The sequence below is a fragment of the Terrapene carolina genome, unplaced genomic scaffold (assembly GCF_002925995.2).
Source record: "Terrapene carolina triunguis isolate 2854851 unplaced genomic scaffold, T_m_triunguis-2.0 Scaffold21, whole genome shotgun sequence".
Classification (NCBI taxonomy): Eukaryota; Metazoa; Chordata; order Testudines; family Emydidae; genus Terrapene; species Terrapene triunguis.
Window position 1 is genome coordinate 574,672 of NW_020664372.1, and position 18,102 is coordinate 592,773.

The following is an 18,102-nucleotide window of genomic DNA, read 5'->3' on the forward strand; positions in this document are numbered from 1 at the left end:
TTGCCCTTTCAAGTGCAGTCTGCACAGTTTCCTGTTATGCTGTTACAAAGCCACAAGCAGCGGAAGCTCCCTAATAATGTTAGATGCTTGCTTAAAGCTGCATTGCTCTATATTACCAATTGAATTCATGCTTATGACTATGTAATTAATTAATGTAAGAAATGAGTGAGATAGTGTCAGTGACAGCCGATGGCAAAACGAAGAGGCAAATATTGCCTTTTATGAAACCATGGTGAAGGTATAAATCTCGAGACGGGCGGCCAGGACGGGGGTACCAACAAGGAAATGTAACAGCACGCTAAACTCAGGACTGGACTGGAAGCAATATAGCCCTCCCATGAATCCGAAGGGACTTTGGGGACTCTCGTCGTCTCGTGGCCGATCTCCGGACAGCTGTCACCTGGCCAGGCTCAGTCTCCTGTGAAATTGAAAGCAATCAATGCCCGTGCCTGCAGCCTGCCAGCATGAATGTGTTGTGTGTGTGAGTATAATTGCACAAGTAAGGGATGCCAATAAATAAACCCTCAGTGCTGCTATAGTTTGACTTTTGTCTGTATTTATTTCTTGGCTGGTTCCAAGAACGGGTACCATTAAATGGTGGAGAACGCAGGCAGTAAAGGGTTAAATTGAACTCAAGCTGCATTTGATGAACCGCCTTGGTGTTGGACTGACTATCACACAGGTGGGCAGTCCCAGATAGTATCGGCTCCCTCCTCCGTCCCCCGAGTACCATAGTGGGTTGGTCGATGTATCCCGGGTAGTCTCTGTGGGAGGGGAAAAGGCATGCCGATGTTTGGAAAGGACAAGAGTGAGAAGGAATTAGATGGAAAAACGTGAGTGGGGTGAGGTCAGTCACCCCTCGCCCTTTTTGGCATGGCTGCAGAATTTAGGCACAGATCCCTGGAGTCCTGGGGTGATCTTGGGAGGGGACACAATTCCAGACTTGGAAAATAATTATGAGGAGTATTTAGCATTATACAAACCTGATAAAAGGGGGCAGACCACTGTGGGAGTGTGGCTTCTGTGGCAAACATGTTGGGCTTGGCAAGCCGCTAAAGTGGAGCGCACCAGAGAATTGGAGGTGCTCTGCCAGGACTTAACGGAGGCTTGGAGGGAGCAAGACCTATGGAAAGCTAGGCTCAGACAGCCTCGGCGACTGCAGCCTCTGCTGCCATATCCACACTGAAACTGGAAGATAGTCATGCTAGATCCCAGGAATTGCAGGAAGAAAACAGGAATCTAAAGGCACCTGTTACCCTCTTTAAGTATTTGGTGGGGGGACCTGACACCCCATAAACGGATTCTAGTAAGAAAGGGGGGAAGGGAAGGGAGAACTAAAATATCGCTTTTCTGTCTCCTTTATGTAGGTCACATGCTGGATGGCTCACTGCTCACCCCAGAAATCCTGCAAGCGGTGGTGTCCACATGGACTTGCCGCTCCTGGGATCAATTCTGCATGGTGATCCAACACAGATTTGGTGGGAGGGTCAAGTGTCCCAAATGAGCAGTGGTGCTATTCCCCTTTGGGTCTGGCAGGACCCCAATCTGGACATGGATTTCAGCCACAGCCCCTCATGGACCTTAACAGGGCCAAGGCGCAGTTTGCTCCGCTTACAAATTCAGGATGGTACTAAGCCAGCTACTATCCCTTGCCGGCTAGTCGAAACCCCTTGGCCGGCGACGGACCAGTTATGGCTTCCCCTTAGAACTCAATCCCACTGGACTCTGACTTTGGGACACTTCACCCCCTCTGTTCACTGCTCACAGGTTACATTGAGCTTTTGGGTCTGCCTACTTGGCTTGGTGCTCCAGGATGCCTGCTTCTCCAAGCTGAGCCCCAAGAAGGAGGGTCTCTATGTTTTCCTACCATTGCAAAATAGGGTATCTGTCATGTATGTGTGTAACAATGTCACGCAAAAATGTTTCTTGCTACTGGTTGCCCTCTGACAAAGAATATAATTTTACCTTTAACTGTCAATGTATCTGGTGTTCTAGTCAATGGCACCTATCATAGCACATGGGTGCCGTCCCCACCCCAAAGCATCAATGTTTTGGCTCCCACAGCTGGCCTGCCCTTTCCCGCCTCCCAGAATTGGTCTATTTGGACCGCGCTCTTAAACAAGAGTTCCAACTTGGCCCAATGGGCCCAGCTAGTGGCCCAGTCCGCGATGACCACCTAAATTCGTGTGTTGGCTTTGTTTTGCTTGGTGGCTTGCTTTGTTCTGTCTGTTGTTACTTGAGGCCACTTGAATCCTACTTTTTATACTTGGTAAAATCACTTTTGTTTACCGGTATATCCAGAGAAAGTGATTAATACCTAGGGGAGCAAGCAGCTGTGCATATCTCTCTTTCAGTGTTGTGGAGGGTGGACAATTTATGAGTTTACCCTGTATAAGCTTTATGCAGAGTAAAACAGATTTATTTGGGGTTTGGATCCCATTGGGAACTGGGTGTCTGGGTCCTGGAGGCAGGTAACCTGCTGACCTGTTTTCAGTTAAGTCTGCAGCTTTGGGGGGGCATGAATTGGATCCTGGATCTGTGTTGCAGCAGGCTAGCATGTCTGGCTCAACTAGGCAGGGTTCTGGAGTTCTAAGCTGGCAGGGAAAAAGGGCTCAGAGGTAATTTCAGCACATCAGGTGACAGTCCCAAGAGGGTCTCTGTGACCGAACCCACACAGTGGCGTAGTCTAACAGGATCTGAGCACGGCTGGTTGCTTTGAGATACTGGTAGTGATTTTAAGTGAATTTTAAGTGTGCTGACTGGAGAACAGACAAAGTGGTTGCTGGTTTGTTGTTTTCTTAATGCACTCCATTTTCATCTTATTAATTATTCTTAGTATAATTTTCACTGTATTTTTATACTTATGTTGTTATACCTGTTGTTATACCTTATGTTGTTATATATGTTGGTTCAGCGAGACATCAAGCTCCACCAGCTGTTTTGGGGGACTGCTGTCTGACAATCCTTATTGTGATCCATTGATCAAGGGGGAGAGGGGGAATGTAGCCGGATGCTCTCCCCCTCCCCATTTGCTCGTTTGAGTGCAGACTGCACAGTTTCCTGTTATGCTGTTACAAAGCCACAAGCAGCGGAAGCTCCCCAAAGATGTTAGATGCTTGCTTAAAGCTGCATTGCTCTATATTACCAATTGTATTCATGCTTATGAATATGTAATCAATTAATGTAAGAAATGAGGATAGTGGGAGTGACAGCCAATGGCAAAACAAAGAGGCAAATATTGCCTTTTATGGAACCCTGGTATTATCTTGGTGAAGGCATAAATCTCGAGATGGGAGGCCAGGATGGGGGTACCAAGAAGGAAACGTAACAGTACACTAAACTCGGGACCAGACCGGAGGTAGTAGAGCCCTCCCACAGATCCGAAGGGACTTCGGTGACTCTCATCGCCTCGCAGCTGATCTCCGGGCAGCTATCGCCTGGCCAGCCTCAGCCACCTGCGAAATCAAAACCAACATCCACACCTGCAGCCTGCCAGCATGAATGTGTTGTGTGTATGAGTATAACTGCTCAAGTAAGGGATGCCAATAAATCAACCTTCAGTGCTGCCCTAGTTCAACCATTGTTTGTGGTTATTTCTTGGCTGGTTCCCGGGACAGGTAACAATGAGATCTGGTTAATGTTTGCAAAGTGCTTGGAAGATGAACTGCTATAAAAGTACAAAGTATTATGCACTAATAGATTTGTCTGCATTGTGCAGAGAGATTTAAAAAATGAACAGTCTACATTTATGACAGATGAACCTGGAAATATGTCATCCTTGATAGTGTTCCCTTTATCACAAATTTTATGTTGGAAAGTAAAAAATAACATAAAATAACTCACTATGTAACAGTGTATAAATCTTGGTATTGTGGTTTATGATTGTTCTTTTAATATTTATATTCTGCTTTCTTTTTCCTTTAGTTGTGGCTATATTTTTTCTGCTGATTACAGACCTTTCAGTATCAGTGTCTGGTCATGTAGTGAACTGCTACTGTATTGCAAGATTGAAAATATTTCTCACTTAATCCTCCTTCCCACATTTCCTAGATGAACTACTGATACTGACCCCCTTTGTAAAGTGCTTTGAGATCTATTGATGAAAAAGTATGATATAAGAGCTCTAATATATAGGTAGTATTATTATCAGTGAAACAAAATCACTACTTATTCATGTCATACAGATAATTAAAAACCTAGTATTAATACTTAAGGGTGGAAGGGCTGTTTTTAGATTTTGATTAAAAAATCCCAACTTCAAAATGTTTCAAAATGTTTGAGAATAATATCCAAAGTCACACTATCAGGTTTAAAGTAACATTTTTTTTTAAAAAAAGAGAGAAACAAAACAACAGAAAAAGAAAAAGACTTGTCTTTGCTTATGGCCCATTGTGGAGTCAGGAGCTCCTCAATCTCCACCAGACTCCACGGTCCATCGTTTATACTCTTTCCTCCCAGTTTGTAGCACATGAGGGTTTTCTGAGTCAAATAAACAGGCAAAAAAAAGTCCACCCCCACCCCCCTTTCCCTGATGAGAGAGGGGAATCTTGGTGAAAACAAAGAAAGGCAAAGGTGGCCTGTCTCTCAGGCAATCTTTCTGGATTCAGCTCTTTGAACTTGGTCTAGCAGTTTGGCCCTTAGTGGGGCCAAAATCCAGCCCTCCTCTTGGGGTGTACTGCAGTCCCACTGGCAGGGTTATATTTGCACCCTTTCCCCCCTTGGACAGCGCTTGATCTGAGGGGAGGTCAGACCATCTGGGAGGACCCCCTCAAGATCAGGAACCTCACAGATATTGTTACTGACTCTGGCTCACCCTTCCAGGTCCATCACCATCCCATCCCCTGCCCTGCCAATGTCTTGAGTGATTCTGCCTCTAGTGATCCTTCAGCTTCTACAAAGTCCTCCATTAGCCTAACCACTTACATAATGCCCTCGGGTGATGTTGTAGTACCAACTCCCTGCTTTTCATGGGTAACAGCTTTATAAATTGTTCTGTCACAATGGCCTTGATCGCTTGAACCCCTGATCTTTCCTCTGGGTGGAAACACTTCCAACAGCATTGTCTTAACCATTGCACTACCATTCAAGGTTTTGTCCTCATGGGGTAGTTCTCAGATCTAAACCACTGATGGTGGGTCTCTTCGGAAATATCCAAATAGTCCAAAATGACAGAGTGCACTTGCTTGTAATCTTTGGCCTTCTCCAAATCCAGATTACGATAGGCCACCTGTGCCAGACCCGCCAAGTATGAGGCCAGAATCAAAGGCGATTGTTCTAGGGGCCACCAGGCTGCTAGTGCCACCCTCTTAAACGTAACTGAAAAGGCTTCAGGGTCATTGTCCAGACCCATCTTAGTTAGCTTCACAGCGGAAGCACAATCTGCAGGTACTCCCTGGGGGAGTAGGGCTGGTACCATATGCTATAGCATTTCCTTTTGCAACTCCTGTTGCTGGGACATCAGTTCTCTCAGCAGCTGTTGTTGTTGTGTGATCTGGTCTTGCTACTTGGTAGTTCACCATTGCAACAATTGCTGTTGGAACTCCAGTTGCTGAGCAACTTGCTGCTGCTGCATCTCCACTAACCACTTATAGCACTACTCCGGTTCCATCTTGCATGGAGCAGTTGAGTTCAATCCTCTGTAAGGCTTTTTATCCCCTTGCATCAGGCATAATTATGCCCACATTCTCCACCATTTTGTGGGGGGCAGAGGCTCCCATTACCCACTCCAGACCTGATTATCCCTCATTTATACTGTTTTTTCCCCTCCCCGTCAGTTTGTAGCACATGAGGTGTTCTCTGAGTGAAACAAACAGGCAAAAGAAAGGTCCTCTCCCCTCTCTTTCCCTGATGAGAGAGGGGAAGCTGAGTGAAAACACAGGAAGGCAATGGTGGCCTGTCTCTCAGGCACTTTTTCTCGATTCAGCTCTATGACTTGGTCTATCAAAGTCTTGGAGACTACATCCAGCCCCTCCTCTTGGGGCATACTGCTTGGGGCATACTCTGTATAGCTTTGGGAGCAGTGTGGCCTGTGACTGCCTCCTTCTCAGCTGACCGGTCTCTGTTGTCAGCAGACTCTGAGGTGGAGCAACCCTCTTTCTGTTCACCTCCCCTTCCTGTGGCAGGTTTCCATTTTTAAGCTCCTCCCGCTCAAGGCAGAATAAGCCTTGCAGGCGCACCTCATTAGTGCCGAACAGGCCCAGAAGAGCTCCTTAGTCTCCTCTCCACCAGAGTGTGGGTGCGTCCCTTTACACTTGTGTTATCCCTTCTATCTCCTTGGGCTGAAAGAAGAAATCTCTGCCTATCCAGGGACAGAGGATGCATGTAAAAGGGTAGCTGACCCATTCCATGAAATTGGGCTTAGCTCTCCTGTTCCAGTCCTGGTGCTCCCAGTTGGGTCAATTATGGGGGAGGAACAGCACTTGGGGGCTATAAGAAGTCAATCAGGAGTCACAGCAGACAGAGTCAGTCAGGAGAAGGGCACGAGATGAGACCTGCCAGACACAGAAGCTTGTTCCTGGTAGATGCTTGAATGCAGGAAAGCAGCAAGTGGGATTTGTTGGATGGTGTCCAAGCCAGAGACCCAGAAGGCTGAAGTTAGGAGGAGCAGTAGACGGAGATGCCTACTGGCTCTAAGGAGGAGAGCTGGAGCCAAGGGTCACAGATGGCTGAAGGAAGTGGGGGAGGGACAGCAGAGAGGCTTGCTGGAGAGTTGGACCCCGAGGAACAGTGAGAGGGCCCAGGGGAGTGAGGGATGTTTCCCTGGCAAGAAGTTTCCACCACAGATGCTGTGGGAGTTCCTGCTGGGAAGAGCATTGTGGGTTCCCAGAAAGAAGGGCTGGAATGGCTGTCCTGGCAGGGGGATGCCAGTGTGGCAGAAGAGAGAGGGGCATGGCGAGAACAAAGCCAGGTTTTAAGGACTACATGCACTGGGGATGGTATGGACTATGTTTTGGGACTTATGCTATAGACTTCTTGAACTATGTTTTGTTAAAATATTGTGTTGGCGGACTAGAGGACAAACTTGAATGGAGTTACTGGGGATCCAAGAGGGAAAATGAGGTGAGGGGCCACCTGCCAGGCTGCCCTGAGGCCAAGGGGTGTTCCTGGAAGGAGGACATGTGTTTACAGTTTAGAACAGTGGTGCCCAAACTTTTCCTGTCAGACCCGCCCTTACCAGTAATGGAATCTAACCAGGCCACCCCTCCATTACAGTACAGTTGGCTCCGCAGAGGAGCTTGGGCTGAAGGTGGAGCTGGGGCAAGAACTGGGGATGGGGGAGGAGCTGGGGCTAGAGGTAGAGCTGGCCTGGGGGCGGAGCGGGAATGAGGGCAGAGCTGGGCTTGGGGAGGAGCAGAGGATGGAGTGAAGCTGTGGCTGGGGCAGGAACTGTGGCTGGGGCCAAAGCTGTGGCTGACAGTAGGGTTACCAATTTCAGTTGGACATATTCCTGGAGGTTTCATCACATGACATTATCTTTAATTAAAAATTAATCTTTAATTGCCGGAGACTCCAGGACAATCCTGGAGCATTGGCAACCCTAGCTGGGCGTGGAGTGGAGCTGTGGCTTGGGCCGGAGCTGGGCTGGGGCAGAGCGGGGCTGGGTGGTGCTCCCTTCTCGCTCCCCTGTGGGGGTTGGCTCAGGCCCTGCCACGCGCCCCCTGAATGTTCCTCCGCTCTCTCCTGGAGGGGGCTCCCCACAGTTTGGGGCCGACTGGTTTAGAAATAGGAACTGCTGCCTCTGCTGCATCATTCCCCCATTTCTCTCACTCACCTGAGGCACTCTCTGTGCAGGGTCATCTCTGTTTGACCTCCAAGCAACACTGTCCCTAAATAGTGTCAAGTATCAGGGGGTAGCCATGTTAGTCTGTATCTACAAAAACAACAAGGAGTCTGGTGGCACCTTAAAGACTAACAGATTTATTTGGGCATAAGCTTTCGTGGATAAAAACCTCACTTCTTCAGATGCATAGAATGAAAGTTACAGATGCAGGCATTATATACTGACACATGGAGAGCGGGGAGTTACTTCGCAAGTGGAGAAGCAGTGTTGACAGGGCCAATTCAATCAGGGTGGATGTAGTCCACTCCCAATAATAGATGAGGAGGTGTCAATTCCAGGAGAGGAAAAGCTGCTTCTGTAATGAGCCAGCCACTCCCAGTCCCTATTCAAGCCCAGATTAATGGTGTTAAATTTGCAAATGAATTTTAGTTCTGCTGTTTCTCTTTGAAGTCTGTTTCTGAAGCTTTTTTGTTCAATGATAGTGACTTTTAAATCTGTAATAGAATGACCAGGGAGATTGAAGTGTTCACTTACTGGTGCATCTGTAACTTTCATTCTATGCATCTGAAGAAGTGAGGTTTTTACCCACGAAAGCTTATGCCCAAATAAATCCGTTAGTCTTTAAGGTGCCACCAGACTCCTTGTTGTTTTTGTCCCTAAATAGAACACCAGACTCCTGAGATATGCAGTGTAATTGTGGCTGTGTTAGTCCCAGGATACTAGGGAGACAAGGTGGGTGAGGTAATATATTTTATTGGATCAACTTTTGTTGGTGAAAGACAAGCTTTTGAGTCACACAGAGCTTTTTATCTGACCTATCAGTCCTCATCCTCAAAGGAAACCTGCACAACACTTTCAAAAGACAAGACTGGGAGCTTAAATTCATTACTCTGCTAGACACCAAAAATCATCAACTGAACTGAGACACTGGATTTATGGCTTATTACAACAATCTGTAACCATTAACACACATGCACCCTTTATGTCCTATGACTGCAGAGGAGTTTATGGGCCATTCACCTTGAATGGTCCTTTACAATATGTGCTAATGTCTTAGGCTAAACAATCTGTTCCACCTTGCATTTTGCTGTGAAGCTGGGAGCTCCTTTCTCAGACCTAAAGAAGAGCTCTGTGTGGCTCGAAAGCTTGTCTCTCTCACCAACGGAATCTGATCCAATAAAAGATGTTACCTCACCCACCTTTTCATACTGCTGAGAAATCAGTTTCCTTATTTCTATCTGGGAACAGTGCATGTAGGGGATGATACTCCCCTGTGCTATTAAAAAAACACAAAGTGTGAATATGGAGCTATTTTTAAATAGCCCTCTTACTTATTAGATATATTTCTTAACCTTCATATTGGACCAAAAATCAGCCAACTATTTCCATATTGGAATCTTGGAGACCTCAAGTATGTCAAAATTGGAAAAAGGGATGCATTAAAAAAACTGACTTTATTGTAACCAGTGAAGTATAAAACTATGAACTAGTTAAAACGTTCCTAGATTGAGAAGCACACTACTCAGTACTTGTGTTGGGGTCTAACTGACACTTTTTTATATAAAAGCTACACACTATGTAAGCTGTCAGGGTCTAACTGACCCCATGTTTAGAAATGAAAATAGATAGCAACAGTAAAAATATAAAAAGGCACAAACACAGCAATGTGGTGGTAAATGGCATCACCACTGTGAACAAATAGAGCAAAAATGTGACAAATTTTGAACATACCAGCTTTTATACTTTGCACATTTTAGTGTTTTCTGTCTCATACTTTGGAACAGATGTAACCTCCTTAGGCTCTGGATCAATACCTAGCACACTAGACACTACTTTCCTAGTAGACTGAGGCAAGCCTGAAGTGTTCCTTTCTTGCACCAGTGGTTTCATCATATCTGAACCCAGGGCCCTGAGGAACATACTTCTTTTACTCAAAGATTAGGCCAAGTGCAATTCAACAAAATCCAAACAACATACACATTCAGACATGCAATGTGTATGTTCAATGAAACAATGAGTCATAGTCGGAGAATACGTAAAGAAAGAAAAGGCAGAGGTTTGCGTGTTATGTTTTATTTAAATTTTTGTAAATGTTTGGTGTCCAAGAGACCCTCAAAGACCTTGGAAGTGTAGTACTTTCATTTTCTCCATTGATCCCGCAACGTTAGTCAAATTAACCCCATTACCTTTTTAGTAACTTTTTTTGCTACCAAAAATCCAGAACAGGTAGGATTATAAAACTAATGCAGAAAGATTGACGTCATCCTAGTTTGAAGATACTTATTGTATCACCAAAGGCTCTTACGCAAAGTAAGCTGCCACAGGATAAGAGGGAAGGTGCTCTCATGGATTGGTAACTGGTTAAAGATAGGAAACAAAGGGTAGGTATAAATGGAGAGAGGTAAATAGTGGTGTCCTCCAAGGGTCTGTTCTGGGACCAGTCCTATCCAATATATTCATAAATGATCTGGAAAAGGGGGTAAACAGTGAGGAGGTAAAATTTGCAGATCATACAAAATTACGAAAGATAGTTAAGACCCAGGCAGACTGCAAAGAGCAACAAAAGGATCTCCCAAAACTGGGTGACAGGGCAATAAAATGGAAATTTAATGTTGATAAATGAAAAGTAATGCACATTGGAAAGCATAATCCCGACTATACATATAAAACGATGGAGTCTAAATTAGCTGTTATCACTCAAGAAAGAGATCTTGGAGTCATTGTGGACAGTTCTCTGAAAACATCCACTCAATGTGCAGCAGCAGTCCAAAAAGCAAACAGAATGCTGGGAATAATTAAAGAAGGGGATAGAAAATAGGACAGAAAATATCATGTTGTCACTATATAAATCCATGGTATGCCCACATCTTGAATACTGTATGCAGATGTGATCGCCCCATCTCAAAAAAGATATATTGGAATTGGAAAAAGTTCCGAAAAGGGCAACAAAAATTATTAGGGGTATGGAACGGCTTCCGTATGAGGAGAAATTAATAAGACTGGGACTTTTCAGCTTGGAAAAGAGATGATTAAGAGGAGATATGATTGAGGTCTATAAAATCATGACTGGTGTAGAGAAAGTAGATAAGGAAGTGTTGTTTACTACTTCTCATAACACAAGAACTAGGGGTCACCAAATGAAATTAATAGGCAGCAGGTTTAAAACAAATAAAAGGAAGTATTTTTTCACACAACACACAGTCAACCTGTGGAACTCCTTGCCAGAGGATGTTGTGAAGGCCAAGACCATAACTGGGTTCAAAAAAGAACTAGATAAATTCATGGAGGATAGGTCCATCAATGGCTATTAGCCAGGATGGGCAGGAATGGTGTCCCTAGACTCTGTTTGCCAGAAGCTGGGAATGAGCAATAGGGGATGGATCACTTGATGATTATCTGTTCTGGTCATTCCCTATGGGGCACCTGGCACTGGCCACTATCGGAAGACAGTATACTGAGCTAGATGGACCTTTGGTTTTACCCAGTAGGGCTATTCTTATGTTCTTAATAGAAACAGGTTTGGCATGGAAATTTCTATTAAGATTTAAGTGTGGGTTGGGGTCAGAGAGACCCCAAAACATTAGGAGAGTTAAATATATTCTAAATTATATCTTTGCTGATTTTACTAGCGACTGTGAGCTGGATTCATTTTTGGCCAATGTATTGTCAACAGCAATGGTAAGTTAAAACTGTTTATTACTGGTGATGAGTACAGCCAGTTGGGAATATTCTGTCAAAATGATTTTTTGATGAAAAGTGCAATTTATGCAGGGCGGGGGGGCAGCGGGGGGGAATTGCCAAACTTCTTTGATTTTCCATTTCAGGTTGGTTTGGCCCAAGTCTAAACATTTCAGTTTGTTGAACTCAACCAAAATACTTTGTTTCCAGTCAGTTTGACATTAAAGTGCATCTAACTATGTGCTAGAGTGCCTAGTGGGAGTCCTAGTTCAGGTGCCTCATGCCCTAATTCTTTTCTATGGACCATGCTCCTTGACTGGAATACATTTCCCATGAGGTGCTGCCTCCTCTCTGACTGAATCATGTAGTGCATTATGGGAGACCAAGTAGCCAGGCTCTTAAGGAAGAATGAGGGGATAAGGCACCCAAACTAGAATTCCTCTGAGGCATCACAGCACCTTAGGCCAATGTAAGTCAAATTGACTTCAAACAAAAAGTTTCAACAATTCCAAATCAAAATTATTCTGAATGTTTCATTCTGTGAAAAACATTGATATTTAAACTTTTTGTCCTGATGTGAGATGGGAACAAATGTTCCACAGGATGGAAATTCACATTTTTGCTCAGCTCTAGTGATGAGGTGCAAACCATAATAATCTGTAAATTCACTTTTAGATTTCTGGGGTAATTTGCACGGCTGACAAAACATCTTTCAATTCACAAACTGAATTGCTTTAATATTCCATCATTGTGACATTAGATTTCAAAATAGAATTTGGAAAAAAAAATCTAACTTACTTTTCACTAATTATACTAATTGTTTCTTTTTTGTATTCTTCTCTGATCAGATAATTGAAATATACTATTTAATTTCTCTCCTTTTCCAATCAGTTTAACTTCCGTGTTCTCATATACCGAAATAAGGCTGCACTGGCTAGATTGCTATGCAAACACTAAGGAATTTTAAAAAAATACAATTCTATTGAAATTTATACATTTCTATTGGTTTTTATGAAAGTTTTTTCATTTTTTCTCTTAAATTTGGAGGCAAATTTGACATGAAAGTTTCCCTTTAAACACCAAACAGTTGTAAATAGAAAAGTAGTTTTAAACAGTTGTCTATATTCTTATTTTACACTCATTAGGTTCAACTGACCCTGTTTTACTTTCTACAAAACCTAATGCCTAATTTACTAAAATCACCCAGCTACATATTTATACTTCGGTCTTGAAAAAATGAGATACAACACATACTGGATTTTAAAAAGTCCTTGATATTACATTATTCACAGAGAGAAAAACATACATTCAGTCTGAAAAATGCATTTACATTTTAATAAACCAACAACCACCATCAAAAGTCAAGTCTCCATGGGAGAGCATAATACAGGTCTTCCCTCTGAGCAACTCTGAGAACAGAAAAGCTTTTATCTCTGTAGATGATCAGAAATTTAAAGGTATAGTACATATAACAGTTTCAAGCAACATAGTTTACCCCCAACGTGTTCCAAAAGCTCTCTAGACACTTTATCCAGAAACTGTGAGTGTCTCCTCCTCTATTCCCTAGGGCTGCTTTGTGGCAGTAATACTCTGTATTATATTCTATTAAAACTTAATTAAAACTTGTTAGTAGGAAAAATATATAAAATACATCCAGAAAGATAGCATGAAATGAAAATAATGTTGAATGTTCTAATAAGACATAATGTCTGGTATGACCATTAGCTGCAGCTAAGGATCCAAGCTGCCAGTAAACAGCAAAACATCCTCGAGTCACATGTTTAAAATATTCAGAATGCAACCACTTGGCAACAAATAACTAAAATATGCAGTTTCTTTGCTCACTTCATATATTTGGCAGGTGGCTCCAAGAAATGAGACCAAACCAGTAAATTACACCACTAATACAGACATTCACCAACTTCTGTCTGAATTTCAGGTGAGATAATATTCTACATAAACACTTAGGATAGGATTAAGTATTTATGCACTGTGGAACAGCTCCAACAGGCAAGACAGAGAAACCTGCCCCAGCATATCCCATAGCTCAGGGGATAGAGCACTCTTCTGGGAGGTGAGAAGCCCAAGTACAAGTCCCTGCTCCATAACAGACAGAGGAGGGATCAGAATTCAGGTCTCCCATAAGCTGAGTGAGTGCTCTAACCACGGGGTATAGGTTATTAGGGGAGGGAGAAAGGCATTACTGCCATTGTCATCTTCGGTTTGAGTTTAAGCTTGCTCAAAGCATGCCTATCAGATTAGGCCTCGAAGGCAAGGCAAGTAGGGGAATGCCTAGTTTGTGCACTGTGTTGGGGCTGAGGCATAAGTGTAAATCGAGCACCAACCTCCTGGGTGAAGTCAGAACTTAGGCAGTTGTGTACGTGGCTAGCAAGAGAAATGTAGGCACCTTGGAGACTAACTGTGGAAACTATAAGGGACTATAGGTGCCTACAGGGTTAGTCAGCACCTGAACAGGGGTTTTGTGAAAGCCAGTGGCTCCCAAATGTTAGATTTCGGCAGCTACATCCGCCTTGTGAATCCCACCGTTATTGTAAGTAATCATTCTTAGGATAATCTAGTCTAGCTGAATGGAGAATAGTCATCAACACAAAGGAATTATCAGCAAACTATCTGTAAAATTTGAATTCCATGCTTTGAACTGTTTTTTGTTTTTAAACTATCAGAAAATGAAATAAAACATTTACCAGTTATGAATTGCTATTTTTGTAATAACTAATTAGTATGCCACTTTATAAAACAAACCAAAAAAATAATGCATTACCTGTGGTGGAAGCAGTGGTAATCTGATATAGGCAAGCAGCATACTGAGGTCACTACATCTCCTCGGCATGTCATATTTAACCCACATCATTAAGGCATGGAAAATAGTCTCTTCATCAGGAACATTCACATCATCACTGGCAAGAAGTTTATGTAGTTCCTCAGCCGGCAGTAGTAAAAACTCTTGATTTCTAATAACTTCCATTATGTTCTCCTATGTAGAGAGAAGTATTTCAGAGTAAGTCCTACTGGAAAATTAATTCAGTTGCTAAAGCTACAAAAACAATAACAGGATTAGTCAATGACCTTCACACTCATCCTAACATGATCCTTGAGAAAAAACAGGATGTTAGGATGAAACAGCTATAATTGTAATTCAAATGTGAATATACTCAGGATACAAAGGGAGGGTTACACTATGGAGCTTTGTTATGAAGACAGAGTGCAATAAACAACCTGAAATAGGGGAACAACTAGAAATGGAAAAATAAATTATCATCTGTGTGTCTGTTTAGATATGTATATGGGCCCCATCACTGCAGAAACTGAGCACATTAAGTATAGAAAGAAAGAAAGACCAAGATAATCGCACCTTTCTCTATTGTTTTCTTCCCAGTCTGCTTGGGAAATAGCTTAATTAGCTCAGGATTGTGTTACTTATTTATATTCATGAGTGTGAGTGAGTGGGTGATGTTTTAGTGTGTGAAGAAACTAGGGAAAAGGTACCGCAAGGAACTGAGGTTTGCAGTTATTTCTTGATTCTAGTGGGAACATACTAGAAGCCAAGTCAGTACCAAGAACAGTATACAGTAATTTTAAAAAGTTATAATAAAAGCAAAAGGCTCATAATAAAAACATTTATAATGACAAAGAAACAATCAGAAAATTATTTTAGTTGGCTGAATCCTGAAGGTTTGTTAGTGCCCTCTCACAAGAAAACTCACAGGAAAAGGGCATGGAAGGAGGATGACGTGTGCAAGACTTCCTCAGCAGATATTCCTCCAAATTCTTCCACTGAGGCAGAGTTTGCTCATTCGGAAAGAACTTAAAGTTTTCTTACAAAATTCTTGAGATTCACACATTTGGAGGGTTATTCTGGAGGAACAGGGCCTTCTCATTGGTGAAAGACTTACCTAGATATGAAGGGGGGTGGGAAACTAGTGAAAAGGTTTAAAGAGGGGAGTGACATAGACCAGTAGGTGAAAAAGGATTGTGATTTTGGATACACCTAGAGTGACATGAGGAGCAGGGCAGAAAAGAGAAGGAGATGAGAAATGACAAAGGTACAGACAAGGAATTTAAGAGGAAATAGGAAAAGAGGTAGGGACCCAATGGGGTGAGAAGTAATTCTGTCACCATATCTATTCAGTTCTTGGACTACATTTACACCAAGAGCTGGGAGTGTAATTCACATTTGAGTAGACTTCCTTATGTTGGCTCTCATCGAGGTAGCTGCAGTAGCACGGGAGGTGGAAAGCGGCAGCATGAGCTAGCTGTCGTAAGTATGTACCCACAGGGTCCAGGTTGGTTTATATTCGGGGCAGCTAGTCAATGTCGCTGTTCACCACTGCCAGCGCTATCACAGTTACACTATTTTTAGTGTGCTAGCTCAATGAGAGTGAGCACAAGTATGTGTACTCAAGCTGGGAATCATACCCTTAGCTCCAAAGGTAGACATAGCCTCAGACGATCAATGTAGTTTCAAGTTAGCACCAGTTACAATGGTTTGTTTTTGGGGAGACATGGACAACTTTCCACTAGATGGAAACCACCAGCTTATTTTATATAAGGTACCAAATTGTAATGACTTTGTGTCACTAAGGACTTAGATATGACAAAATGATGAAAGGCTCTACATTCCATTACTGTACCCTCAAGTCAGAGGCCCCAGGTATATTGAACATATTCTATAATGTGTATGTATACACACACACACTGTGTATATGTATGTACCTGAGAAAGAAAGGGAAAAAGACAGAGAGTGACTGTGTGTGTATATATATATAATACACAGTGTACCCATACACACACATAGAGTGTATAACGTAGAGCTGATGCCTGTAGTAGAGGTTGTGAAATACTTTCCATTATAAACCCTTTGTGACAGCGCACCCCATAAGGCTTTATGGGGGTGTGTGTGCTTATAAATGTATGTATGACATAACTGGAATATGTTTTGTGCTACCTGTGCCATGTAATATATCTCCGTAAAGGTTATGGTCTACGATATCTATTCATCCTATTTGCACATATATATCATTTTCTACTTGAGGTTAAGAATATGGGCTGTATGCTTGCTTGGTTTCTAAGTAAGCTTTGTGAGGCATTTGGTGAGCTTCTTTAGGAAGGAATTTGCCAGGTTAAGTACCTGATCAGGAAACACTTGGAGAACAATGCATCTTGGAATGCTCCAATCCACATAAGAAGTCTTCCTGGAGACATGCAAGATACCATGTGAACAATGGGTTCGGCCTGTAAAGACTGAGTCATGCAGGGACATGTGACTTGCCCAGGTGGAGCTGGACTTTGCATACGAGGGAGGAGGGGGGTCTCCACCCACAAGAGAGAGTCTATTTAAACCCGTGGGAGACCCCTCCATTTTGTCTTGAGCTGGCTAAGGAAGGAGCCTCTCCACCCCCCCCCAGGATACTTGAAGGGAACTGGAACAAACGACAGTAACTACAGGGGGTGTGAGTGATTGCTGGACCCAGGCTAAAAGGAGATTAGCTGTAAAAGGGAGCATTCTGGAACTGGTGAGGAACTTATCTGTATTTAGTTTGATTAGACATAGATTTGCGCATTTTATTTTATTTTACTTGGTGACTTACTTTGTTCTGTCTGTTACTACTTGGAACCACTTAAATCCTACTGTCTGTATTTAATAAAATCACTTTTTATTTAGTAATTTGCTCAGAGTATGTATTAATACCTGGGGGAGCAAACAACTGTGCATATCTCTCTATCAGTGTTATAGAGGGCAAACAATTTATGAGTTTTATGCAGGGTAAAACGGATTTATCTGGGTTTAGACCCCATTGGGAGTTGGGCATCTGAGTGCTAAAGACAAGCACACTTCTGTGAGCTGTTTTTGGGTAAACTTGCAGCTCTGGGACAAGTGATTTAGACCCTGAGTCTGTGTTGGAGCAGATGGGAGTGTCTGGCTCAGCAAGACAGGGTGCTGGAGTCCTGAGCTTGCAGGGAAAACAGGAGCAGAGGTAGTCTTTGCACATCAAGTGGCAGCTCCCAAGGGGGTTTCTGTGATCCAACCCGCCACACCCTTGTTTTTAATTATTTAAAACTTTTAAATCTCTGCTTGTTTGTTTGTGTGTGTATATATGTGTGTGTGTACACACACACACATATACACAAAGAGTCACATGTTTATGAACATGATCCATATTAACTGCTTTATTTATTTAACCATAAAAACTTCTGATTAGAACAAAGAACATCAACATTTTAAAACCTGCCCTGACTAAAGGTTATGAAGTACCTACAGAGCCCATACATTTTTGAGCCATAGCAGGGATTTAAGTCTTTAACTCCCATTAAAGGAACTTTAAGTTTAATAGCTAAGATCCTGTTTAGTGATTTAAAAATGGTAAGGAAAAAGTTTTCAGGCATTTAACTACAAGTTGGCTTTATTTTTATTTTGTTTAATTACATCAGAAAACTTGGAAAAATTAATTATATTTTCTCATCAAAATGATTCATAAGTCAAGCTTAATTACAGTTTGGTTAAATTTAATCTAAACCCTACTATGAAGAAAATTTAAGTCTATTTGCTAATAAGAACCAACATCAAACTTTGCAATAATGTATGCACCCAATGCCCTAACATTATTTAATTGTACAGAGGTGGC

The 18,102-nt window shown here is 42.6% G+C and overlaps 1 protein-coding gene across 2 annotated transcripts in view; it reads right to left on the reverse strand.

Moving 5' to 3' along the window:
• The window catches only part of KLHL1 (kelch like family member 1), a 416,713-nt gene that overhangs the window by 160,268 nt on the left and 238,343 nt on the right, over positions 1-18,102 (reverse strand). For both annotated transcript variants that reach the window (XM_024211986.2, XM_024211977.2), the window contains one exon: positions 14,241-14,453. In XM_024211986.2, coding sequence (XP_024067754.1) covers positions 14,241-14,453 — 213 coding nt within the window. The remainder of the gene's footprint in view (positions 1-14,240; positions 14,454-18,102) is intronic.